Source organism: Anomaloglossus baeobatrachus, chromosome 2, assembly GCF_048569485.1.
Source record: "Anomaloglossus baeobatrachus isolate aAnoBae1 chromosome 2, aAnoBae1.hap1, whole genome shotgun sequence".
NCBI classification, from domain to species: domain Eukaryota; kingdom Metazoa; phylum Chordata; class Amphibia; order Anura; family Aromobatidae; genus Anomaloglossus; species Anomaloglossus baeobatrachus.
The window spans coordinates 423,236,639-423,262,958 of record NC_134354.1 but is presented as its reverse complement, the minus strand read 5'-3'; the positions used below and the strand labels follow the sequence as shown (position 1 = coordinate 423,262,958).

The window sequence follows — 26,320 nt, the reverse complement described above, 5'->3', positions numbered from 1 at the left end:
CATTATTCAGTTTAACATTCAATGTACAGGAAAACTGGAAATAATTCCCAGTGTAGTAAGAGAAAAAAACAAGAAGCCATTTCAAAATTTGAGTTTTGCTTTTACAGCGTCCATTCTGGGGTAAAATTGTCTCTGAATCATGAGACTACAGTTTGGTACAATTTAAGAGGTAAAGAAATAAATTTTTTAAAAAATAAATAGAAAAAATAAATAGATAAAATAAATAAATAAATAATAATAATAATAACTGGCTTGTTTCCATTTTACAAGACCTGTATCATTTTTATTTTTCCGTTGATTGAGCTGTGTGAGGACTTGTGTTTTACGTAGCAAACTAACTGTTGCATCGGTAGCCATTTGGGGTACAAAAGACGTTTCGATCACTTTTAGTAGCAGTGCAATTCCGCTATTTTGATATTTTTTTTTCTTGTTACGGTGCTTACCAATCGGTTTAAATAATTTTATAGTTTGATAAATTTGACTGGATTTTTTTAATCAAGGAAAAAGGAGAAACTGATTCAAATTTGTATATGTTATAAAAAAAATAAAATAAAAAAAATAAATGTTTAGCTTGTTAACTTTTTCCACTTTATTGTTTACTGCACTTAAGGCACTTGAACCTACAAACATCTGATCGACTATACTATATACTGCAGTACCACAGTAAAATCTTGGTCTCCTAAGCCCAAGGCAGCCAGTGCGTACAAGCATTGTCACATGCTAAATGTAGACACTGCTTTCAGAGACTGACAGTGGCATATACATGGTTAACAGCAGTGATTGGAGCTCAGCTCTGGCTGCTGCTGTTAGACAAGACTGGCTATGCAACATAGCAGGCACAGCAGACCCTACTGTGTGGAATTTTAAAGTTAATTATGGGGTAACAAATCACAATCAACATTAGACAAAATTTCAATAAAATATTTCAAGAGATTTGACAAAATATTAGAATCTAAAGCACTTGTTTCCACCCTGGGATCATCCTATTGAGGCCTATGTTTAGCTGGTAAGCGGTGTATGACAGGTAAGCAAACATGCTCTACAAGCTTAGGACTCATGCTGGATTTCACCTGTCGTTCACGGAACTGCAGAACTTCTTTCTGAGCTAACAATCTTTCCGAAGTCTCCCGAAAAGATTTCTGCAGCTCGTTCAGAAGACGAAGCAATGTGCGACTTTGTTGTGGTGACAAATCTTGAGCTTGCTCAGAAATAAAGAGCTGGACGTCATAGGCAATGTTCTCTAGATCAACCCTGATGTCTGCCACCGGTTTCTTCAAATTCTAGAATAAAAGAAAGGGGGGTCATTGAGGGCCATTTATCATCTCACAAAGTGCACGTATTAATAATCAACTAATGGTAAAAAAAAAAAGCTGAATGAAAGCACATAATATCTATAGGTGATAAAAAAGGGAATTTTGTTTACTTACCGTAAATTCCTTTTCTTCTAGCTCCTATTGGGAGACCCAGACAATTGGGTGTATAACTTCTGCCTCTGGAGGCCACACAAAGTATTACACTTTAAAAAGTGTAACCCCTCCCCTCTGCCTATACACCCTCCCGTGGATCACGGGCTCCTCAGTTTTGGTGCAAAAGCAGGAAGGAGAAAACTTATAAATTGGTCTAGGGTAAATTCAATCCGAAGGATGTTCGGAGAACTGAAAACCATGAACCAAAAGAACAATTCAACATGAACAACATGTGTACACAAAAGAACAACCAGCCCGAAGGGAACAGGGGCGGGTGCTGGGTCTCCCAATAGGAGCTAGAAGAAAAGGAATTTACGGTAAGTAAACAAAATTCCCTTTTTTTTTGTCGCTCCATTGGGAGACCCAGACAATTGGGACGTCCAAGAGCAGTCCCTGGGTGGGTAAAAGAATACCTCAATAAAAGGAGCCGAAAACGGCCCCCTCTTACAGGTGGGCAAACGCCGCCTGGAGGACTCGCCTACCTAGACTGGCGTCTGCCGAAGCATAGGCATGCACTTGATAGTGCTTCGTGAAAGTGTGCAGACTAGACCACGTAGCTGCCTGACACACCTGCTGAGCCGTCGCCCGGTGCCGCAAAGCCCAGGACGCACCTACGGCTCTGGTAGAATGGGCTTTCAACCCTGAAGGAAGTGGAAGCCCAGAAGAACGGTAGGCCTCGAGAATCGGTTCCTTGATCCACCGAGCCAAGGTTGACTTGGAGGCCTGAGAGCCCTTACGCTGGCCAGCGACAAGGACAAAAGCGCGTCTGAACGGCGCAGGGGCGCCGTGCGAGACACGTAGAACCGGAGTGCTCTCACTAGATCCAAAGAGTGCAAATCCTTTTCACACTGGTGAATTGGATTAGGGCAAAAGGAAGGCAAGGAGATATCCTGATTTAGATGAAAAGGGGATACCACCTTAGGGAGAAATTCCGGGACAGGACGCAGAACCACCTTATCCTGGTGAAAAACCAGGAAGGGGGCTTTGCATGACAGCGCTGCAAGCTCAGACACTCTCCGAAGTGATTTGACCGCCACCAGGAAGGCCACCTTCTGAGAAAGACGGCAGAGAGAGACATCCCGCAGCGGCTCAAAAGGCGGCTTTTGAAGAGCTGTCAGAACCCTGTTAAGATCCCAAGGTTCCAACGGACGTTTGTAAGGTGGGACCATGTGGCAAACCCCCTGCAGGAACGTGCGGACCTGCGGAAGCCTGGCTAGACGCTTTTGAAAAAACACGGAGAGCGCCGACACTTGGCCCTTGAGAGAGCCGAGGGACAAACCCTTGTCCATTCCAGATTGTAGGAATGAAAGAAATGTGGGTAAAGCAAACGGCCATGGAGGAAAACCGTTATCAGAGCACCAGGATAAGAAGATTTGCCAAGACCTGTAATAGATTTTGGCGGACGTAGGCTTCCTGGCTTGTCTCATGGTGGCAATGACATCCTGAGATAACCCTGAAGACGCTAGGAGCCAGGACCCAATGGCCACACAGTCAGGTTGAGGGCCACAGAATTCAGATGGAAAAACGGCCCTTGTGACAGCAAGTCTGGGCGGTCTGGAAGCGCCCACGGTTGACCCACCGTGAGATGCCACAGATCCGGATACCACGACCGCCTCGGCCAGTCTGGAGCGACGAGAATGGCGCGACGGCAGTCGGACCGGATCTTGCGTATTACTCTGGGCAGCATCGCCAGAGGGGGAAACACATATGGCAGTCGAAACTGCGACCAATCCTGGACCAGAGCGTCCGCTGCCAGAACTCTGTGATCCTGAGACCGTGCCATGAAGGCCGGGACCTTGTTGTTGTGTCGTGACGCCATGAGATCGACGTCCGGCGTTCCCCAGCGGCGACAGATCTCTCGAAACACGTCTGGGTGAAGAGACCATTCCCCCGCGTCCATGCCCTGACGACTGAGAAAATCTGCTTCCCAGTTTTCCACGCCCGGGATGTGAACTGCGGAGATGGTGGAGCCTGTGACTTCCACCCACTGCAGAATCCGCCCGACTTCCTGGAAGGCTTGACGACTGCGAGTGCCGCCTTGGTGGTTGATGTAGGCGACGGCAGTGGCGTTGTCCGACTGGATTCGGATCTGCCTGCCCTCCAGCCACCGATGGAAAGCCAATAGGGCTAGATATACTGCCCTTATCTCCAGAATATTGATCTGAAGGGACGATTCTATTGGAGTCCAGGTTCCTTGAGCCCTGTGGTGGAGAAAAACCGCTCCCCAACCTGACAGGCTCGCGTCCGTGGTGACCACGGCCCAGGTTGGGGGAAGGAAGGATTTTCCCCGGGACAGAGATGTGGGTAGGAGCCACCACTGAAGTGATGTTTTGGTTGCAAGTGAAAGAGAGATGTTCTTGTCGAGGGAAGCCGAACTCTTGTCCCATTTGCGAAGAATGTCCCATTGGAGTGGCCGTAGATGGAATTGCGCGAATGGCACTGCCTCCATAGCTGCAACCATCTTCCCCAGGAAGTGCATGAGGCGCCTTAAGGGGTGTGACTGACTCCGAAGAAGTGACTGCACCCCCGCCTGCAGAGAAAGCTGTTTGTCCCGCGGTAGCTTGACTAACGCTGGAAGGGTATGAAACTCCATCCCGAGGTAAGTCAGTGATTGAGTCGGCGTCAACTTGGATTTCGGGAAATTGATGATCCACCCGAACTGCTGGAGAGTCGCCAGAGTGATGGTAAGACTTCGTTAACACGCCACCCGAGAAGGGGCCCTGACTAGGAGATCGTCCAAGTATGGGATTACAGAGTGGCCCTGAGAGTGCAGGACCGCCATGACGGATGCCATGACTTTGGTGAAGACCCGTGGGGCTGTCGCCAGGCCGAAGGGCAATGCGACGAACTGGAGGTGTTCATCCCCGATGGCGAAACGCAGGAAACGTTGATGTTCGGGTGCGATCGGCACATGGAGATAAGCATCCTTGATGTCGATCGATGCTAGGAAGTCTCCTTGTGACATCGAGGCGATGACCGAGCGGAGAGATTCCATCCGAAACCGTCTGGTTCTCACATGTCTGTTGAGCAGCTTGAGGTCCAGAACGGGACGGAAAGACCCGTCCTTTTTTGGCACCACGAACAAGTTGGAGTAAAATCCGCGACCACGTTCCTGAAGGGGAACGGGAATCACAACTCCTTCCATCTTTAGAGCGTCCACCGCCTGAAAAAGTGCGTCGGCCTGTGCGGGGGGTGGGGAGGTTCTGAAAAAACGAGCCTTAGGTCGAGAGCTGAACTCTATCCTGTAACCATGAGACAGAATGTCTCTCACCCATCGGTCTTGAACGTGTGGCCACCAGGCGTCGCCAAAGCGGGAGAGCCTGCCACAGACCGAGGATGTGGCTAGATGAGGCCGAGAGTCATGAGGAGGCCGTCTTGGAGGCAGTGCCTCCTGCGGCCTTTTGGGGGCGTGACTTGGACCGCCATACATAGGAGTTCCTCTGGCCTTTCTCCGGCCGGTTGGACGAAGAGGATTGGGGCTTGGCGGAGGGACGAAAGGACCGAAACCTCGATTGGATTTTTCTCTGCTGAGGTCTCTTAGGTTTGGACTGGGGTAAGGAGGAGTCCTGTCCCGAGGATTCCTTAATAATCTCATCCAACCGTTCGCCAAACAAACGTTCGCCAGAAAAAGGCAAACCAGTTAAGAACCTTTTGGAAGCAGAGTCTGCTTTCCATTGGCGCAGCCACATTGCCCTGCGGACTGCCACGGAGTTAGTGGATGCCACAGCCGTACGGCTAGCAGAGTCCAGGACGGCGTTCATGGCGTAGGACGAAAATGCTGATGCCTGAGAGGTCAAGGAAGACACATGCGGAGCAGAATTCCGCGTGACAGCATTAATCTCAGTCAGACATGCCGAGATTGCTTGGAGAGCCCACACAGCCGCAAAGGCCGGGGCAAAAGACGCGCCCGTGGCCTCATAAATAGACTTCACCAAGAGCTCTATCTGTCTGTCAGTGGCATCCTTCAGGGATGAGCCATCGGCAACAGACACAACGGACCTAGCAGCCAATCTAGAGACTGGCGGATCCACCTTGGGTGAGTGTGCCCAGCCCTTAACGACTTCAGGTGGAAAGGGATAACGCGTGTCAGAGCGCCTTTTAGCAAAACGCTTGTCCGGGACCGCTCTGGGCTTCTGGACAGCGTCCCTGAAGTTAGAGTGATCAAAGAACGTATTGCGCGTACGTTTGGGGAATCGAAATTGGTGTTTCTCCTGCTGAGAAGCCGACTCCTCTACAGGTGGAGGCGGGGGAGAGAGATCCAACACCTGGTTGATGGACGAAATAAGATCATTTACTAAGGCGTCCCCCTCAGGGGTATCAAGGTTGAGGGCGAAGTCAGGGTCAGAGCCCTGAGCTCCCACATCCGCCTCGTCATCCTGAGAGTCCTCAAGCTGAGATCCAGAGCAGCGTGAGGAGGCCGGGGAAGAGTCCCAGCGAGGCCGCTTAGCCGGTCTGGGACTGCGATCCGGGCAGGAGTCCTCCGCCTGGGACCTAGGGGCTATCCTGGGAGCGCGCTGTGGCGTGGACCGAGAAGGCCCTGGAGGAGACAAACTAACAGGGGCCGGGGCCTGTGAAGAGCCCGGTCTGGACTGCAATGCCTCAAGGAGCTTAGATGACCATTTGTCCATAGACTGTGCAATGGATTGAGAAAGTGACAGAGAGTTTCTCCGCGAAAGAGTCCAATGACGGTGACTCTGTCCCTGCAGCCTGCTCAGGAGGAGCAGGGGGATCTACATGAGCCGAGGGGCCCACAAGTGCCCTAGGCTCCGGCTGAGCAAGCGTGACAGGAGTCGAGCATTGATCACAGTGAGGGTAGGTGGATCCCGCAGGCAACATAGCCCCACAAGAGGTACAGGCTGCGAAAAAAAACCTGTGCCTTAGGGGCTTTGCTCCTTGTGGACGACATGCTGTAAGCAATAAGTGTCCCTTAGGAGAGCGACCACTGAGGGTATATATATATATATAATCTCAATCACGGCACCCTAGGGGAACCAACTGCTGGTGTCCTCCAGATTCCCTGTCGTGGGTCCCCCGGAGCTGTAGAGCTGTGCAGCTGCAGCATACACCGGCAGAATGCCAAACATGGCCGCCGGAGCTCTCAAGGGGGGAGTGGAGCCATGGGCGGCGCCGGCAAAAGGCGGGAATCTGGAGGCCCCATAGTGGTCAATGAGAGGGGAGGGGAGACATGCAAAGATGATCCCGCCCTTACCCCTGACAAGCAGGCCCAGGGGCGGGATTTTTCGCGACTAGGCCGTGATGAAGCCGGGGACTAAATTTAAGGCCGTGCCCGACAAGCAGGCACGGCCGGCGCGGAAGTCCGATGAAAAAACAACGGACGGCGCTACTGGGGAGAAAGGCGACCTCTCTCCCCGTACCGTCCCCCCATGGGGACACAGAGTACCTTGAAGGTGCAGGGCCCGGTCCCTGGGGATGAAAACGCTCCGGTCCAGCAGGTTCCACCAGGGGCTGCGGATGGAGCACGGTCTCAGCAGGTGAATGACCGGTGAGGCTCCAACTTCTCCCAGAGCCGCATAAGGGATGGTGAAGGAGACGGCATGTGGCTCCAGCCTTTGTACCCGCAATGGGTACCTCAACCTTAACAACACCGCCGACATAGTGGGGTGAGAAGGGAGCATGCCGGGGACCCCATAGGGGACCTCTTTTCTTCCATCCGTCATACTATGTATGAGAAATCTTTTTTTTTTTTTTTATGAGTGGATGTGTGCCTCCTTCCAGACAAAGCATAAAACTGAGGAGCCCGTGATCCACGGGAGGGTGTATAGGCAGAGGGGAGGGGTTACACTTTTTTAAAAAGTGTAATACTTTGTGTGGCCTCCGGAGGCAGAAGCTATACACCCAATTGTCTGGGTCTCCCAATGGAGCGACAAAGAAAACTCAAATACAACAAAATGTTATGAAAAGGAGTAAGCCCACCTCATATCGTATTTCCCCGAAAATAAGACATCCCCAGAAAATAAGACCTAGCAGGAGTTTTCAGGGAGGCTTAAATATAAGACATCCTCTGAAAATAAGACCGAGCTGCAGTCAATAATGAAGTGTCATGCAGCGGTAAAAAAGTTAAAAGATACTGCAGGACACTTCATTATAGACAGCGGTCACCTCATAAAGAAATTAGAGAGAAGACCCCGATCATACTCACCAGACGCCGGAGCAGGTGAGCATATCAAGGTCCTGCGGCGGAACATATACACACACACACACACACACTCACCAGATCACATGAACAAAGACACACACACTACAGATTGCATACACACACTCACCACATGCAGCGATATCGCTTGCTTCTCGGCGCGCGTAAGGACCTGCGACACTGTGCACTGCAGTGAGCTTCCAGGACCTGCAGGATGATCACATGGCCGGAAGCACGTGGCAACTCCGGATGTTGTGTGTGTCAGCGCGATTGTACCGGTATGTGCGATATCGTGAGTGTGTGTGAGTGTATGCTGTGCGATATCGTGAGTGTATGCTGTCTGATGTGTGAGTGTATGCTGTCTGATGTGTGAGTGTCGGCAAGAAGCAGAGGACAGCGTGCAACATAGCTGCTGGGAGCGATCACTGGAGGTCACAGGGAGGAATGATGGGAAAGCTGTGTGTATGTGTGTGTATGCTATTTGATGTGTGACTGTGTTCTGATGTATGTGTGTCAGTCAGATGCAGGGGAGCACAGCCTCACATAGATCAAAGGGAGGAATGATGTGAAAAGTGTGTGTGTGTGTGTGTGTTGTATGCTATCTGATGTGCGAGTGTGTGTTCTGATGTATGTGTGTCAGTCAGGGGAGGACAGCGTGCTGCACAGAAATCACAGGGAGGAATGATATGGAACCTGGTGTGTGTGTGTGTGTGTGTGTGTGTGTGTGTGTGTGTGTGTGTGTGTGTGTGTGTGTGCACGCGTGATCTAAAGTTTGTAAGTCGGCCAAAAGCAGGGGAGGAGTGCAGCACACCTGCTGGGAGATCACAGGGAGATCTGAGAGCCATATAGACGCCCAGGGCTGGTAAGCATGACGATTGACGATCCTGGAAAGGGGGGGGGGGTCCTGCTTTTTGTGGGGGGTAAACTTACCCCCAACCATGTCTCCTCGAGAATAAGACACCCCCCTGAAAATACGACCTAGTTCTTTTTTGGAGGCAAAAAAAAAAATATGACCGTGTTTTATTTTCGGGGGAACAGGGTACAATAATTTAAAGCTACGTCATGCCGTCATTTTAAAAGGTAAGACTTTTATTTAGTCAATGTAAAAATGGGCTGCACGGTGGACCTAACAAAACAAATAGGACTACCATGGACCCTTAATACACTTATAGTAATAATCATACATGTATTAGACACTCTTTATTGGTGAGGTCTGACCTCTTCGACCCCCAATACTCAAATTGGGCTGCAGGGCTGATAGAGGACTTACTGCCCCATAGTCTCGCCCATCCATCTGCTGTGCAGGGAAACTACAGCACAGCTCAATTCAAGTTATAACAGATAACGTGTTTTTCCAAAAATAAGTCACTGTCTTAGGCTCCTTTCACATTGCATTTTGCCTTACGTCCACAGGCCCAGTCAGGGCATCCGTCTGAACCGCCCCTCCCCCACCCCGCAAAGCGTGTTCCGGACGCATGCGCCAGCAGGGCCATTCACTGTAATGGAGCACATTGCGTTAGCGTGTGCTCTGTTTTGTGCCATTTTTGCACATATACGTTTTCTGCAGACAGACACCCGTCCGTTGTCGACTACGTTCGGGTGTCCGTCTGTAGAAAACGTATATGTGCAAAAATGGCACAAAACAGAGCACACACTAATGCAATGTGCTCCATTACAGTGAATGGTCCTGCCGGCGCATGCGTCCGGAACACGCTTTGCGGGGTGAGGGAGAGACGGATGCCCCGACGGGACCTGTGGACATAAGGCAAACTGCAATGTGAAAGGAGCCTTATACTTTGCATCGAAAAAAGCGTTAGGTCTTATTTTCGGGTACATCATATTCTTGGGGAAACACGGTTGAGGGTACATTTACCCTCACCCACCCCCAAAAAAAGCAGACCCCCCCTCCTCTTCCCAGGAGAATCATACATACCAGACGCCGGACGTCTGTGTGACTCCCATGTCCTCCTGTGATCTTCGGTGCACACTCCCAGCAGGTATGCTCCACGCGGTTCTCCCCTGCTTCTGGCCCACATACTCGCATACATCAGATCTCACGCACGCACGCACGCACGCACGCACGCACACACACACACACACGATCACACACACGATCACATACACACGATCACATACACACGATCACATACACACGATCACATACACACTCACCACATCCGTGATACGGACTGCTTCAGGCAAAGGAAGATGGGATGCAGTGCAGTGGAGTGTGAGAACCTGCGGTGGAATGCATGGAGGACTCGGTGGTAGAACGCATCGATGCATTCCATCGCAGGTTCTCTATGCATACCACCGCACTGCGTCCCAGAATTCTCTGCCGGCCACAAGCAATTGGTATTGCCGGATGTGGTGAGTTTGTGTGTGCGATCTGATGTGTGTGTGTGAGATCTGATGTGTGTGTGTGAGATCTGATGTGTGTGTGTGTGTGTGAGATCTGATGTGTGTGTGTGAGATCTGATGTGTGTGTGATCTGATGTGTGTGTGTGTGATCTGATGTGTGTGTGTGTGTGTGATCTGATGTGTGTGTGTGATCTGATGTGTGTGTGTGTGATCTGATGTGTGTGTGTGTGTGTGATCTGATGTGTGTGTGTGTGATCTGATGTGTGTGTGTGTGATCTGATGTGTGTGTGTGTGTGTGTGAGATCTGATGTGTGTGTGTGTGTGTGTGTGATCTGATGTGTGTGTGTGTGATCTGATGTGTGTGTGTGTGATCTGATGTGTGTGTGTGTGATCTGATGTGTGTGATCTGATGTGTGTGTGTGTGATCTGATGTGTGTGTGTGTGATCTGATGTGTGTGTGTGTGTGTGTGATCTGATGTGTGATTGTGTGTGTGAGATCTGATGTGTGTGAGATCTGATGTATGTGCGAGCTGGAGTGAGTGTGTGTGTGCGCTCAATCTGATGTGTGTGGGATCTGATGTGTGTGTTTGTGCATTCCACCGCAGGTCCCTCCGGTTCTGCATCTGGTGAGTACGATTGAGGGGTTTTCTTTCTTCTTGGGGTGTCCGCTGTGTATAATGAAGTGGCTGCAGTATGCTTTAATTTTTTCAACTGAATGGACACTTTATTATTGAACTGCAACTAGGGCTTATTTTCAGGATAGGGCTTATATTTAAGCCTTACAACGAAAATGCTTAAAATTCCTGCTAGGCCTTCTTTTTGGGGGAGGGATTATTTTTTGACAAACACGGTAGAAGCAGGTCCTGAACAAAAAGTTGGCCATACAGGAGTATCCTTTCAATGAGAAAACCACTATAAAATAGTTTCTAAGCACATTTGTTTGGGAGACACTGTCAATGTGAGGAATCTATATATATAATTGCCTTATTCTGTCTGTCTGTCTGTCATGCTTCAAAATTGTGTCCTTCCGGTGACATTGTGTCCTTCCGGTGACACAAAGCTGATTGGCCGCTGGGCTCGCCATGGCCCCGCCCCCCACACGGATTGGCCGCTCGCCCAGGCTGCGCCCCCACACGGATTGGCCAGCCGCTCGCCCAGGCTCCGCCCCCCCCACAGATTGGCCTCTCGCCCCGGCACCCTGCAGGCATTGGCAACTCGGCCACGCCACGCCCCGCCCCCCTCACGCAATGGACGCTAGCTCTGCCCCCCCCCCTCCCGCGCATTCCCCGAACTGACACGGTCACGGCTCCCAGGTGAGTACTGTACAACCCCCCCCCCCAACGGGAGCCCACATCAGCGTACGCCGCCAACCCAGCCGACACTTACCCTCGCATTGCTGGCCTTGCCGCCGTATGCTGGTGTGGGCTCCCGTGCGAGTGGGGGACGTGATGCGCTGGTAACCATGCTAGCATAGTTACCAGCACATCAAGGTCCTGCAGCGGCGGAAGATCCACACGCACACACATAACAGCACACACACACACATACACACACATCAGATCACACTCACTCTCACACACACCTCACACACACCTCACACACACCTCACACACACCTCACACACACCTCACACACACCTCACACACACCTCACACACACCTCACACACACCTCACACACACCTCACATCGCATCCACACACTCACAGCATCCGTCGATATCGCTTGCTTCTCGGCCTCCATACTGTGCTGTGACCTTCCAGGACCTGACGGAGGATCACATGGCCAGAAGCATGTGGTATCTCCGGATGTTGTGAGTATCAGCGTGTATGTGCGATTTCGTCAGTGTCTGTGTGTGTGAGTGTATGCGATCGGGTGTGTGTGAGTGTATGCGATCGGGTGTGTGTGAGTGTATGCGATCGGGTGTGTGTGAGTGTATGCGATCGAGTGTGTGTGAGTGTATGCGATCGGGTGTGTGTGAGTGTATGCGATCGGTTGTGTGTGTGAGTGTATGCGATCGGCTGTGTGTGAGTGTCGGCAGAGGAGCACGGCGTGCTGGAGGAGGCTGGGAGCAGAGAGGGTGATCTTGGGGAAGGCTGGGAAGGGGAGGCTGATGCTGAGGGAGGCTGGAAGGAGAGAGGCTGATGCTGGGGGAGGCTGGAAGGAGAGAGGCTGAGGCTGGGAGGAAAGAGGCTGATCCTGGGGAAGGCTGGGAGAGGGAGGCTGATGCTGGGGGAGGCTGGAAGGAGAGAGGGTGATGCTGGGGGAGGCTGGAAGGAGAGAGGCTGATGCTGGGGGAGGCTGATGCTGGGGGAGGCTGGGAGGACGGAGGCTGGGAGGAGAGAGGCTGATCCTGGGGAAGGCTGGGAGAGGGAGGCTGATGCTGGGGGAGGCTGGAAGGAGAGAGGCTGATGCTGGGGGAGGCTGGAAGGAGAGAGGCTGATGCTGGGGGAGGCTGATGCTGGGGGAGGCTGGGAAGAGAGAGAGGCTGAGAGGAGAGAGGCTGATGCTGGGGAAGGCTGGGAGGAGAGAGGCTGATGCTGGGGACAGGGAGGAGAGAGGCTGATGCTGGGGACAGAGAGGAGAGGCTGATGCTGGGAGGAGAGAGGCTGATGCTGGGATGAGAGAGGCTGGGAGGGGGAGGCTGAGAGAAGAGAGGCTGATGCTGAGGGAGGCTGAGGCTGGGGTAGGCTGGGAGGAGAGAGGCTGATGCTGGGACAGAAAAGGCTGATGCTGGGAGGAGAGAGGCTGATGCTGTGAGGAGAGAGGCTGATGCTGGGAGGAGAGAGGCTGATGCTGGGAGGAGAGAGGCTGATGCTGGGAGGAGAGAGGCTGATGCTGGGAGGAGAGAGGCTGATGCTGGGAGGAGAGAGGCTGATGCTGGGAGGAGAGAGGCTGATGCTGTGTGCAGAGAGGCTGATGCTGCTGGCAGAGAGGCTAATGCTGCGGGCAGAGAGGCTGATGCTGCGGGCAGAGAGGCTGATGCTGCGGGCAGAGAGGCTGATGCTGCGGGCAGAGAGGCTGATGCTGCGGGCAGAGAGGCTGATGCTGCGGGCAGAGAGGCTGATGCTGGTGCAGCATGGGGGATGGAGCACGATGGGGGGTGCGCAGCATGGGGGATGGAGCATGATGGGGAGTGCGCAGCATGGGGGATGGAGCACGTTTGGGAGTGCGCAGCATGGCGGATGGACCACGTTTGGGAGTGCGCAGCATGGAGGATGGAGCACGTTTGGGAGTGCGCAGCATGGCGGATGGACCACGTTTGAGAGTGCGCAGCATGGAGGATGGAACACGTTTGGGAGTCCGCAGCATGGAGGATGGAACACGTTTGGGAGTGCGCAGCATGGAGGATGGAGCACGTTTGGGAGTGCGCAGCATGGCGGATGGAGCACGTTTGGGAGTGCGCAGCATGGTGGATGGAGCACGTTTGGGAGTGCGCAGCATGGCGGATGGACCACGTTTGGGAGTGCGCAGCATTGCGGATGGACCACGTTTGGGAGTGCGCAGCATGGCGGATGGACCACGTTTGGGAGTGCGCAGCATGGCGGATGGAGCACGTTTGGGAGTGCGCAGCATGGTGGATGGAGCACATTTGGGAGTGCGCAGCATGACGGATGGAGCACATTTGGGAGTGTGCAGTATGGCGGATGGACCACGTTTGGGAGTGCGCAGCATTGCGGATGGACCACGTTTGGGAGTGCGCAGCATGGCGGATGGAGCACGTTTGGGAGTGCGCAGCATGGCGGATGGAGCACGTTTGGGAGTGCGCAGCATGACGGATGGAGCACGTTTGGGAGTGCGCAGCATGGCGGATGGAGCACGTTTGGGAGTGCGCAGCATGCCGGATGGTGCACGATGGGGAGTGCGCAGTATGGCGGATGGAGCACGTTTGGGAGTGCGCAGTATGGCAGATGGAGCACGTTGGGGAGTGCGCAGCATGGCGGATGGAGCACGTTTGGGAGTGCGCAGCATGGCGGATGGAGCACGTTTGGGAGTGCGCAGCATGGCGGATGGAGCACGTTTGGGAGTGCGCAGCATGGCGGATGGAGCACGTTTGGGAGTGCGCAGCATGGCGGGTGGAGCACGTTTGGGAGTGCGCAGCATGGCGGATGGAGCATGATGGGGAGTGCGCAGTATGGCGGATGGAGCACGTTTGGGAGTGCGCAGCATGGCGGATGGACCACGTTTGGGAGTGCGCAGCATGGCGGATGGAGCACGTTTGGGAATGCGCAGCATGGGGGATGCAGCACGATGGGGAGTGCGCTGCATGGGGGATGGAGCACGATGGGGGGTGCGCAGCATGGGGGATGGAGCACGTTTGGGAGTACGCAGCATGGCGGATAGAGCACGATGGGGAGTGCGCAGCATGGCGGATGGAGCACGTTTGGGAGTGCGCAGCATGGGGGATGCAGCACGATGGGGAGTGCGCAGTATGGCGGATGGAGCACGTTTGGGAGTGTGCAGCATGGCGGATGGACCACGTTTGGGAGTGCGCAGCATGGCGGATGGAGCACGTTTGGGAGTGCGCAGCATGGGGGATGCAGCACGATGGGGAGTGCGCTGCATGGGGGATGGAGCACGATGGGGGGTGCGCAGCATGGGGGATGGAGCACGATGGGAGGTGCACACCTCCCCCCAACACACACACACACACGCGCACTGCACAACACACTGGGAACCACAAACAACGCCCTACACAGACACCCACACACACAGACAATGCTGCACACACACAACACCCAACACACAAACACCGCAGCACACACAAATATACGCACATACCGCACAACACACACATTGCTCAAAACATACCTCCCCCCAAAACACACCATACACACACAAACCGCGCAACACACACACAACGCTACAGACACACAGCGCTCCACAAACAACGCAACACACGCAACACACATACAACACCGCTCTCACCCCCCGCCACACCCAGAACATGTACAGCGCCCTACACAAACACTTGGTAACTACACACAACATCTATATATATATATATATTATATATATATATATATATATATATAACAAAAATCATACATGAACTACACAATACATAAATTCTAGAATACCCGATGCGTAGAATCGGGCCACCTTCTAGTTACCTCTATAATCATCGTCTCTTGGCCTACAGTAGATTCTGATCCATAATCACTACTCTTCTGAGAGTCAAGAGTCTGAGAAATCTTCTTTACCCCTTGCAAAAGAGTCTGCAGTTTGCTTTCCAGCTTCTGATGCTCAGCACACACCTTCCCCTTTAAGTAAAGAACATTACATAAACTACTTAGAAAAACACACATAAAACTTCACCGATTTTGTTTTAAAAAAAACATAAAACACAGAAGTGGTATCAAGGGCCTGGTCCATACTAAAAACTGACCTTTTCAAGCTCAAACACGGAGAGGAGCTGTGTAATACGAGACTCAGAAATATCCCTGATAGAATTAAGAGACTTTTCCAAGTTCTTGGCATCTTTCTCTAAAGCTCGCAGGAGCTGAGCTGGCACATGAGGTGGCTGATCAGAAACAATCAACTTCACAAAGTCAAGCTCCTTGGCAACTGGAGACTCCAAATTCTTCAGTTCTTGGTTGAGCACCTTGACAAAGAAGAGATATTATAACCTTTATAATCAGCTAAACTATAATTCATTGTACTTAATAAACCATCAGCAAGAATACTAATATTTAGGACAAAGGAGACTTCACCAACCATGACAGTATGGTGGATAAAAATTGTTATCTAGCGCAAGTCTCACTTGGCATTGGAGAGGAGTGGTGCCGGAGATGTTATGATCAAGCATACAAGTAAATACAAGGCACTCTTCAAAGTACAGTTTGTTTGTAGTTTATTTTCAAGAAAAAAAAGTGACGTTCCGGCCACATCAGACAACTCCTGCAAAATGATCAATATGGGCACTGGGACAATGGTATCAGTAGCAGTGTATACTGCTAGAACAGGATAAAGCAGCACCGCATGGAAACAATGAGTAGCTGAGAACAATAAACCAGGTGTAAATAGCACCTTTAATAAAGGAACAGAGTCAGCATGGCAGTAGCAAGGAAAAGCAGCAGTGTCCACCGTTTTATGCAGCGTGGGCACTGCTGCTTTTCCTTGCTACTGCCATGCTGACTCTGGTCCTTTATTAAAGGTGCTATTTACACCTGGTTTAGCGTTCTCAGCTACTCATTGTTTCCATGCTGATACTGGTCATTTAGATACGGCGCTGCTTTAACCTGTTCTAGCAGTATACACTGCTACTTATAACATTGCCCCGGTGCCCATATTGATCCTTTGCAGGAGTTGTCTGATAAAGGCCATTATGTGGCCGAAACGTCACTTTTTTTTCTTGAAAATAAACTACACACAAACTGTACTTTGAAGAGTGCCTTGTATTTACTTGTATACGGATGGATTGGAAGCCGACAAGTGTACCTCCTTTTCCCTTTGTGGCTGTGCCTTAGCCTACTACAAGTTACGATCAGTCAGTCATGTGGGTTCAATGTCATTGGCACAGCTCCTCTCCAATATGTATGTGTGTGTATATATATATATATATATATATATATATATATATATATATATATATATATATATATATATATATATATATATATATATATATATATATTTTCACAAACATTGTCATAACCTACGTACCCACCTACATCCAGCATAGGCCACTGTGATCTTCTCTGAGACAGGAAGTGGTGATGCTGAGATACCGGTGGATGCTGGAATGTGGTGAAATCCAAATTCACTATTGCTTACATATCCAGTCCTATGGGCAAAGTTTTAATTTGCCCAGACTACCAGTTGCAACACTTCCTTCATTATTTTGCATTGAGGGGCCCTTTTTTATTTTATTTTTTTTACTAAAGGGCTAATCTAATCATCCCCTGCACATAATCAGGCAATTTCTCTCCTTTAATGTTTACTGGTAGCTGGATTGTGGCGGTATTTGGTCTTTTCAGTTTGCAAATTGGTAAAAGATTTGAGATATGTGCATACATACAGTATATCATGAAAGTCAGTACACCATTCACAATTTTGTAAATATTTCATTGCATCTTTTCATGGGACAACACTGAAGATATGACACTTGCATACAATGTAAAGTAGTCAGTACAGTTTGCATAACAGTGTCAATTTGGTGTGTTCTCTATATAACTCAACACAGCCATTAATGTCTAAACCATGGGGGTGGTGGTGAGGGTGAGGACACCTAAGTGAAAATGGTCAAATTGTGCCCAAATATTTTTTTCGTAGTCACCATTATTTTCAAGCACTGCCTTAACTCTCTTGGGAATGGAGTTCACTGGAGCTTCGCAGGAGCCACTGGAATCATTTTCCAACATCCATGATCACATCACAGAGTTGGTGGATGTTAGAGACCTTGTGCTCTTCCACCTTCTGTTTGATGATGCACCACAGGGTTTAGGTCTGGAGAAATGCTTGGCCGGTCCAGTACCTTTACCCGTTTCTTTAGCAAGGCAGTGGTAATTTTGGAGGTCAGTTTGAGGTCATTATCATATTGGAATACTGCACTGCAGCCCAGTTTCGAAAAGGAAGAAATCATGCTCTGCTTCAGTATGTCACAGTACACGTTGGCATTCATGGTTCCCTCAATGAACTGTAGCTCCCCACAGCTGGCAGCACTTATGGAGCCCCAAACAATGACACTCCCACCACCATGCGTGACTGTAGGCAGCAAGACACACTTGTTTTTGTACTCCTCATCTGGTTGCCAGCACACACACACTTGACACCATCTGAATCAAATAAATATATCTTCTTCTCATCAGACCACAGAACATGGTTCCAGGAATCTATGTCTTTAGTAGAGTTGAGCGCGGTTCGTGGTTCGTGGTTCTCCAGTTCTAGGCTCGAGTGATTTTGGGGCATGTTCTAGATCGAACTAGAACTCGAGCTTTTTGCAAAAGCTCGATAGTTCTAGAAACGTTCGAGAACGGTTCTAGCAGCCAAAAAACAGCTAAATCATAGCTTGGTTTCTGCTGTAATAGTGTAAGTCACTCTGTGAATCAAACTATTATCACATTTCAGTGTATAGTGTGCGTGAACAGCGCCTTCAGATCACTGCTGTTTCTATAATGGCGATCGCCATTTTTTTTTTTTTTTTTCTTGTCTTCCTTCCCTAAGCGCGCGCGTCTTTCGGGGCGGGCCAGCATGTCAGCCAATCACAGACACACACACAGCTAAGTGGACTTTGAGCCAGAGAAGCAACGGCATGTGTGATAGGATCTGCATGTCACATGTCCCTGCATTATAAAACCGGACATTTTCTTCACGAACGCCATTATCTGCCTTCTGCGTCTTTGGTGTCAGACATCAGTGTCGCAGCTCCGTCCTCCTGAGTCCTATAGCCGATACAGCTGTATGCGCTGCATACACAGCGTTAGACAGCTTAGGGAGAGCACTTTCTAGCAGTCCTTTTAAGGGCTCAAAGCGGCAGGGTCAGAGAGCCATAGGTGACAGGTCCTGCAAACAGCAACAGCGTCTGTGTAGCCCAGGTCAGGGATTTCCTCCCTGCATTTCACCATTAGGAGGGAATAGAAAGGCAGGCTTCCATTCCTCTACCCAGAGCACCACAATCCTGCCACTGTACCCTCTTGTCCTCTGCACACTCCAACTCATTCTAACTAAGCCATTATACTAGCAAACACTCAGTGTACCTAGTGGCATCCTATCTGTGGCTATTGGACTTTGCTATAGTCCCACTAGTGCAAAGACATTTGCAGAGCACGTCTGCCTGCATTGCACACTACAACTTTTTTAAACTAAGCAATTTTACTAGCAAACACTCAGTGTACCTAGTGGCATCCTATACGTGGCTATTGGACTTTGCTATAGTCCCACTAGTGCAAAGACATTTGCAGAGCACATCTGCCTGCATTGCACACTCCAACTTTTTTAAACTAAGCAATTTTACTAGCAAACACTCAGTGTACCTAGTGGCATCCTAAAGGTGGCTATTGGACTTTGCTATAGTCCCACTAGTGCAAAGACATTTGCAGAGCACGTCTGCCTGCATTGCACACTACAACTCATTGTTACTAAGCCATTATACTAGCAAACACTCAGTGTACCTAGTGGCATCCTATACGTGGCTATTGTACTTTTGTCAATTCACAGTATTGGAACGTTATTTGCAGCACGTCTGCCTGCATTGCACACTCCAACTTTTTTAAACTAAGCAATTTTACTAGCAAACACTCAGTGTACCTAGTGGCATCCTAAACGTGGCTATTGGACTTTGCTATAGTCCCACTAGTGCAAAGACATTTGCAGAGCACGTCTGCCTGCATTGCACACTACAACTCATTGTTACTAAGCCATTATACTAGCAAACACTCAGTGTACCTAGTGGCATCCTAAACGTGGCTATTGGACTTTGCTATAGTCCCACTAGTGCAAAGACATTAGCAGAGCAAATCTGCCTGCATTGCACACTCCAACTTTTTTAAACTAAGCAATTTTACTAGCAAACACTCAGTGTACCTAGTGGCATCCTATACGTGGCTATTGGACTTTGCTATAGTCCCACTAGTGCAAAGACATTTGCAGAGCACGTCTGCCTGCATTGCACACTACAACTTTTTTAAACTAAGCAATTTTACTAGCAAACACTCAGTGTACCTAGTGGCATCCTAAAGGTGGCTATTGGACTTTGCTATAGTCCCACTAGTGCAAAGACATTTGCAGAGCACGTCTGCCTGCATTGCACACTACAACTCATTGTTACTAAGCCATTATACTAGCAAACACTCAGTGTACCTAGTGGCATCCTAAACGTGGCTATTGGACTTTGCTATAGTCCCACTAGTGCAAAGACATTTGCAGAGCACGTCTGCCTGCATTGCACACTACAACTCATTGTTACTAAGCCATTATACTAGCAAACACTCAGTGTACCTAGTGGCATCCTATACGTGGCTATTGTACTTTTGTCAATTCACAGTATTGGAACGTTATTTGCAGGACATCTGCCTGCATTGCACACTCTAACTTTTTTAAACTCAGCCATTATACTAGCAAACACACAGTGTACCTAGTTGTATCGTAAACGTGGCTTTTGTACTTTTGTCTATTCACAGTATTGGAACGTTATTTGCAGCACGTCTGCCTGCATTGCACACTCTAACTTTTTTAAACTCAGCCATTATACTAGCAAACACTCACTGTACCTACTTGTATCCTAAACGTGGCTATTGTACTTTTGTCTATTCACACTACTGCAAATCTATGTGCAGCACCTCTGCATGACAACCTCGTGCTCTGTTTTTAATAAGCTATAATGATAGCACAAAATACTGCCATTTTGTGGCATCATAGAACTGGCTGTTGTATTCCATTAGTGCCCCACTGGTGACAAGCTATTTCTAGCACCTCTACATCACACCCTCATGCACATTTTGCTACGCTAATGTTATAGCAAACTCATGGAATTCATTGCTGCATTTCATAATTCGGAGGGATAGAAAGTCAGGCTTCCTTTAGCTTTTTCTTCTGTTCATAGACAGCATCTCCAAGACAAATTTCCCCTCCACGTCTAAGTGTGGAGAGGCAGCAAGTGCGCATGCGTGTGCCGATGTACCCCAGCTGCAGCATAATTACAGTGTTTCGCCTAGTGAGTATGCTCAGCCTGACTGTGCCATTCCTGACGCTAAGTCTTCATTTCGGGATCCAGCGCATGCTCCCACACTAAGTGTGAAAAGCCTCTTTGCACAGGTGCTTGCATTCCGTGCCGGGTCTAAGTCCTGTTTTGTGCCTAGACACCATGCTAAAGCTGATAGTCTTTTTTCAGAGACTGTATTTCATGCTACTGAGCATGCTCAGGCACTTCCTGCATCAGAGACTAGGTCCGGTAATGAACTCTTTGGCCCTGGCCCTGATGTGGGGGTCCCATATAGACCACAGGGCATCAGGTGTCCTCCCAAATGGCTTGCAGAGGCCCACACCTATGACTTGTCATCGCATTATTGATGGTCAGACGATGACTGGTGAGGTGTTTGGGTCATGGCAGCCATGAGGTCATCATTGAAGTTGCGTTTCCAAATAGGACGCTAGTTATGCCACTCATGACGTGTCACTCTACTTTTGTCTATAGGAGGTGCATTGTGGTTCACCATGGTTTGGGGCGGACCCAGGTTATCAAAGGGGCTGGAGCCAACAAGGAGGTGCACAGTCTTCTATTATGCTCCGAAAGAGCACACCTCCATGTGTTGAACCCATTGCGGCTTTAGGCCAGAGGTAGGCAGGGATAGGGTGGTGGATGCAGGCCACCACCACAGTTGGTAACGCAGAACGGTTAAGACCAGCTCCTGTCCTAACAGTCCTGCTTGTGCAGCCCAGTGGCATTAACAGGCCTGCTGCTGCTGATGCGCCTGCTGTCCACAGGTGTGGCCCCTACGCACACGGTCAGCGTACTCAATGGCCCCTGTGTTGTTAACAGGGAGTTCCTGGGCTGGGTGGGCATGTGGACCCTGTGACGCTAACAGGGCTCACAGTCTCCAGATCCGAATGGCGTCTAACTCGGTTCAGGCTACTATTAGTTTCATAGCCACACAGCTCTGTATCCTCCACCAAACCTTCCAGTTGCCAACCTCTCCTTTTCCAACTGGGAGCACGGTGGACACTGACTGCTGATGGGGATATATACCTTTCTCTTTCTTTTCTTATTAATTTTCGTTATATAGCGGTCACAGATTATATACCACTTTATCCAAATCTGCCAGTCCCACTGTAACAGATGTTGTTTCTTCAGCAAATGTTACAGTTGCTTAACCACCAAATCCACGGACCAAAATTTTTTTCCCCTTTCCAACACACCTGTTCCCCTTTCCAACAGCATCTGTCCTTTTCCAACTCATTTTGGGATATGACCAAAAGTGCAACTGTGCAGGGACACCGTACTCAACGGCATCTCAGCACAGCAGCCATCCCTCGGTCCCTCCGATGTGGACAAGTAAAAGACCATTTCCTACTATCCATGACAAAGCGTTGAGATTCACTCTGTGCAGCACTGGTGTTTAGTGGAAAAGTAGATCTAAGATTGCGTACCACATTCTGCAGATACTCCTGTATACGTGCGTCTATTTCTATGGCAGGAATTAGTTCGGCAAATTTTGTCTTGTACCGGGGATCTAACAGTGTGGCAACCCAGTATTCTGGATTACTTTGAATTCGTACAATCCGAGGGTCATGTTGTAGGTAGTGCAGCAAGAATCCGCTCATGTGTCTTGTGCATCCAGGAGGACCAAGTCCTTGGTGTGTTGGTGGCAGAGAGGTGAGAATCGTGCATACTTCCTCTGTCCTCTACCCACAACCTCGCACAACCGAAATGTGAGCAAGCTCTCACTCATCTGCTGAGTCTTCCATGCCGATCGCCAGTTCGTCCTCCATTTCTTCATGGGCTCCTGCACTTTCATCAACACTTTTTGCTGATACTATGCGCCCTTGTTAATCCCTCTCCCTCACCATGACTGCCGCATAGGTGCCGCTGACCATCTGGACCTCGTAGATCTTGTTATCCCTTCCGCATATGACTCCTCCTGTACTTCCTCCCCTTCCTCTTGTCCCAACACCTGACTCTGAATAATAATTACAGTGTGCTCCATCATGTAGATGACCAGAATTGTCACCCTGAGAATGACATTGCCAGTGCTAAACATCTTCGTCGACATTTCAAAACTGTGTAGCAGGGTGCATAGGTCCTTGATCTGACACCACTCCAGCAGCGTGATCTGCACCACCTCTGGATCAAGTTATCCCAGGCTATATGTCTTACCGTATTTCAGCAGGGCTCTGCGGTGCTGCCACACACGCTGCAACATGTGCAGATTCCAATTCCTGCGTGTCGGAACATCGCATTTCCGGCGTTTAACTGCCAGACCCTAAGACTTCCGGAGTGATGAAAGTTGTTGAGCTGCTGTGTGCGCACGATGGAAGTGAGCACATAGTGAGCGTGCCCGCTGCACAAGTCCATGTAGGCCGTGATGGTGTTTTAAAAATTGCTGGAGAATTCGGTTCAACACGTGAGCCATACAAGGCACGTGTGTCACATTGCCCTGACGATGGCCCACAGCCAGGTTTGCATCATTGCCGCACACGGCTGTTAAGTCACCAACGTACTCCGCTCCGTCAATTTGTACTCCGGTTGCCAGGTGACAACGTGTTCCTTTCATGAATAGTGCTGATGATGGGAGAGTAGTCGATGCCAGCGGCGCAGGTGGACGCAGGTTATGCTCACCCACTGGGCTGCATTACCTTGACAGATGCAGAATCTCTGGCTGAATGTAGCTGGTGGGTATCTCACAGATGAAATACCATCATTCAGCTACAACCAATGGGAAGACACCACACCCTTTTTTATGCCCATCCTGTCTGCAGACCACTGCCAGACATAGCTATGAACCTCTGGTTAATTTTACCCCCAGTTCAGTTTTATGATTTTGTGTGCTTGTTACCTGACTACTTTTCCTGCTTGCTGTTTATGTACCTTGTTGGCCGATACGCATTTCACCTCTGCTTGTTTTCTGATTCTTTCCTGGCCGTCCCATTCTGTTCCTGTTCCTCAATTAATGTTTTGACCCTGCCTGACTACTATTCTCTGGAATAGCGGTGTGACTCACATTTCCCATACATTTCAAAGTAAAACTTTGACTGCCTGATGGCATTGAGCTCTGCTGCCAGCATAGTAAGGAGGTGTGTGGTAGTCCTTGTGCGCAGTTGCAAGGAAGGGTGGCCTGACCACACAGGGTTTGCGCCAAGGTAGAGGACCCACACGAGGTTGAAGAGGCAGAAGCAGTGTATTAACTTCTACATACAGAACAAGGATTGAAACAACTCGTGGGGACGGCAAGACTTGTACAGCAGACCCTTCTCCATCTCTCACCATAGTTTGCCAGTGCCCAGTCAGTGACATGTAATGACCCTGTCTATGCTTACTGGTCCAAGTATCTGTGTTGAAATGCACCCTGTCGCACACAGATTTTCTCAAGGAAGTGGTGATGATGTTGTGTGCGACATGCTGGTGTAGCGCGGGCATGCTTTTCTTGGAGAAGCAGTGGTGATTGGGCATCTGGTACTGGGGCACAGCGACAGACATAAGGTCTGTAAAATCCTGTGTGTCCACTACGCGTAAAGGCAGCATTTCGGTAGCCAACAGCTTACAGAGGGATAGAGTCAACCACTTAGCTTTGTCATGGGTCGCAGTAAGTGGCCTTTTATTTGACCACATCTGAGGGACAGAGATCTGGCTGCTGTCTGTAGACGGTGTTGAGTAGGGTGTCCCTGGAAAAATGCAGGTTTGTGAGAAAAGTGGAGGCGGAGACATGATGTTGCCTTCATCTTGCCTTCAGATCTGTTCATCTTGTATCATTTTTAAAAAACACAGCAAGCAAGGGTTACTCCAAGCGGAGTCTACCTTTTTTCCCAAAATTGGGCACACAGACACCCCATCAGTGGCAGCACTTGTGCCCTAGTTGCAAACAGGATGTTTTGATTTGCATCAAGCACATTCCAAATCCACAAGCATTTACTCTCCCCAGGATGACACAGGGGTAGTAAATTCCTTCTGGATCCATGACTTGTTCATTTTGATGAACGTCAGTCTGTCCACATTGTCACTGGACAGACGCGTGCGCTTATCTGTCAGCACACACCCAGCAGCACTGAAGACACGTTCAGAGACAACGCTGGCAGCTGGACACGACAAAATCTCCAAGGCGTAACTGGAGAGCTCTGTCAATTTTTCTAGATTTGAAGCCCAAAAGGAGCAAGGCTCCATTTGCAAAGTCATTGCATCGATGTTCATTTGGAGATACTCCTGTATCATCCTCTCCATCCGTTGACTATGTGTCAGACTTGTTGTCTCTGGTGGCCTTGCAAAGGAGGGTCTAAAAAAATTATGAAAAGATTCCATAAAATTGCTGTTACCAGCACCAGATACGGTCCTACTGGTACGGGTAGACTGTTGAAGATGACGAGGCCGTCCCATGTTTGTCAAGTTACAACTGGGAGAATCACTCCCTTCACCTGCACGGTTGTTTGGTGGAAAAGCCGAGCTAAGATCGAGTAACAGCTTATGCTGATACTCCTGCATACGTGCGTCCCTTTCTATGGGTGGAATTATGTCACAAAATTTGGACTTGTCCCGGGGATCTAATAGTGTGGCAAGCCAGTAGTCATCATCACTTCTAATTTTGACAATACGAGGGTCATGTTGGAGGTAGTGCAACAAGAAGGCACTCATGTGTCTTGCGCAGCCATGCGGACCAAGTCCACGCTGTGTTTGTGGCATAGAGGTGCTAACCGTTCTTTCTTCCTCTGTCATCTCCCCCCAACCTCTTTCAACTGAAATTTGACCAAGGTCCCCCTCATCTGCTGAGTCTTCCATGTCCATGGACAGTTCGTCCTCCATATCTTCATGTCCTCCTGCACCTTCCTCAACATGTCGCCTGCTACCATGCGCCCTTGTTGATCCCTGTCCCCCATGGTCCCATGCCTGCCGCGTTGGTGATGATGAACGTCTGGACCTTGGTGATGTTGTTGTGTCTTGCGCATATGAATCCTCCTGTAGTTCCTCCCCTTCCTGTTGTCCCACCCCCTGACTACGAATAGTGTTAAGCGTGTGCTCCAGCATGTAAATGACTGTAATCGTCATGCTGATAATGGCATTGTCAGCGCTAAACATATTCGTCGCCATGTCGAAACTGTGCAGAAGGGTGCATAGGTCCTTGATCTGAGATCACTCCATCAGGGTGATCTGCCCCACTTCTGCATCTCGTTGGCCCAGGCTATACATCATGACGTATTGCACCAGGGCTCGCCGGTGCTGCCACAGTCGCTGTAACATGTGGAGAGTTGAATTCCAGCGTGTCGCCACATCGCATTTCAGGCGATGAACCGGCAGGCCGAAAGACTTCTGGAGCGATGCAAGTCGCTCTGCTGCGGCGCTTGAACGGCGGAAGTGAGCTGACAGTTTTCGTGCCCTGTTCAGAAGGCCATCTAGGCCGGGATAGTGTGTTAAAAATTGCTGGACGACAAGGTTCAACACGTGAGCCATACAAGGTACGTGTGTCACCTTGCCCAGGCGAAGGGCCGCACCCAGGTTTGCAGCATTGTCGCACACGGCCTTACCAGGCTGCAGGTTGAGTGGAGACAACCATTTATTAAACTCGGACCGCAGAGCTGACCACAACTCCTCAGCTGTGTGACTCTTATTCCCAAGACATGTCAAGCTAAAGACTGCCTGATGCCGTTGCGCTCTGCTGCCAGCATAGTAATGAGGGGTGCGTGATTCCTTCTGCGCAG

The 26,320-nt window shown here is 49.9% G+C and overlaps 1 protein-coding gene across 20 annotated transcripts in view; it reads right to left on the bottom strand.

Moving 5' to 3' along the window:
• The window catches only part of MACF1 (microtubule actin crosslinking factor 1), a 519,073-nt gene that overhangs the window by 230,641 nt on the left and 262,112 nt on the right, over positions 1-26,320 (bottom strand). For 16 of the 20 annotated variants that reach the window (XM_075336189.1, XM_075336201.1, XM_075336203.1 and 13 more), the window contains 3 exons: positions 15,369-15,584; positions 15,094-15,243; positions 1,071-1,280 (listed from right to left, as the gene is read on the bottom strand). The exons of the other annotated variants lie outside the window; for them this stretch is intronic. In XM_075336189.1, the coding sequence (XP_075192304.1) occupies positions 1,071-1,280; positions 15,094-15,243; positions 15,369-15,584 (576 nt within the window). The remainder of the gene's footprint in view (positions 1-1,070; positions 1,281-15,093; positions 15,244-15,368; positions 15,585-26,320) is intronic. 20 annotated transcript variants of the gene reach the window in all.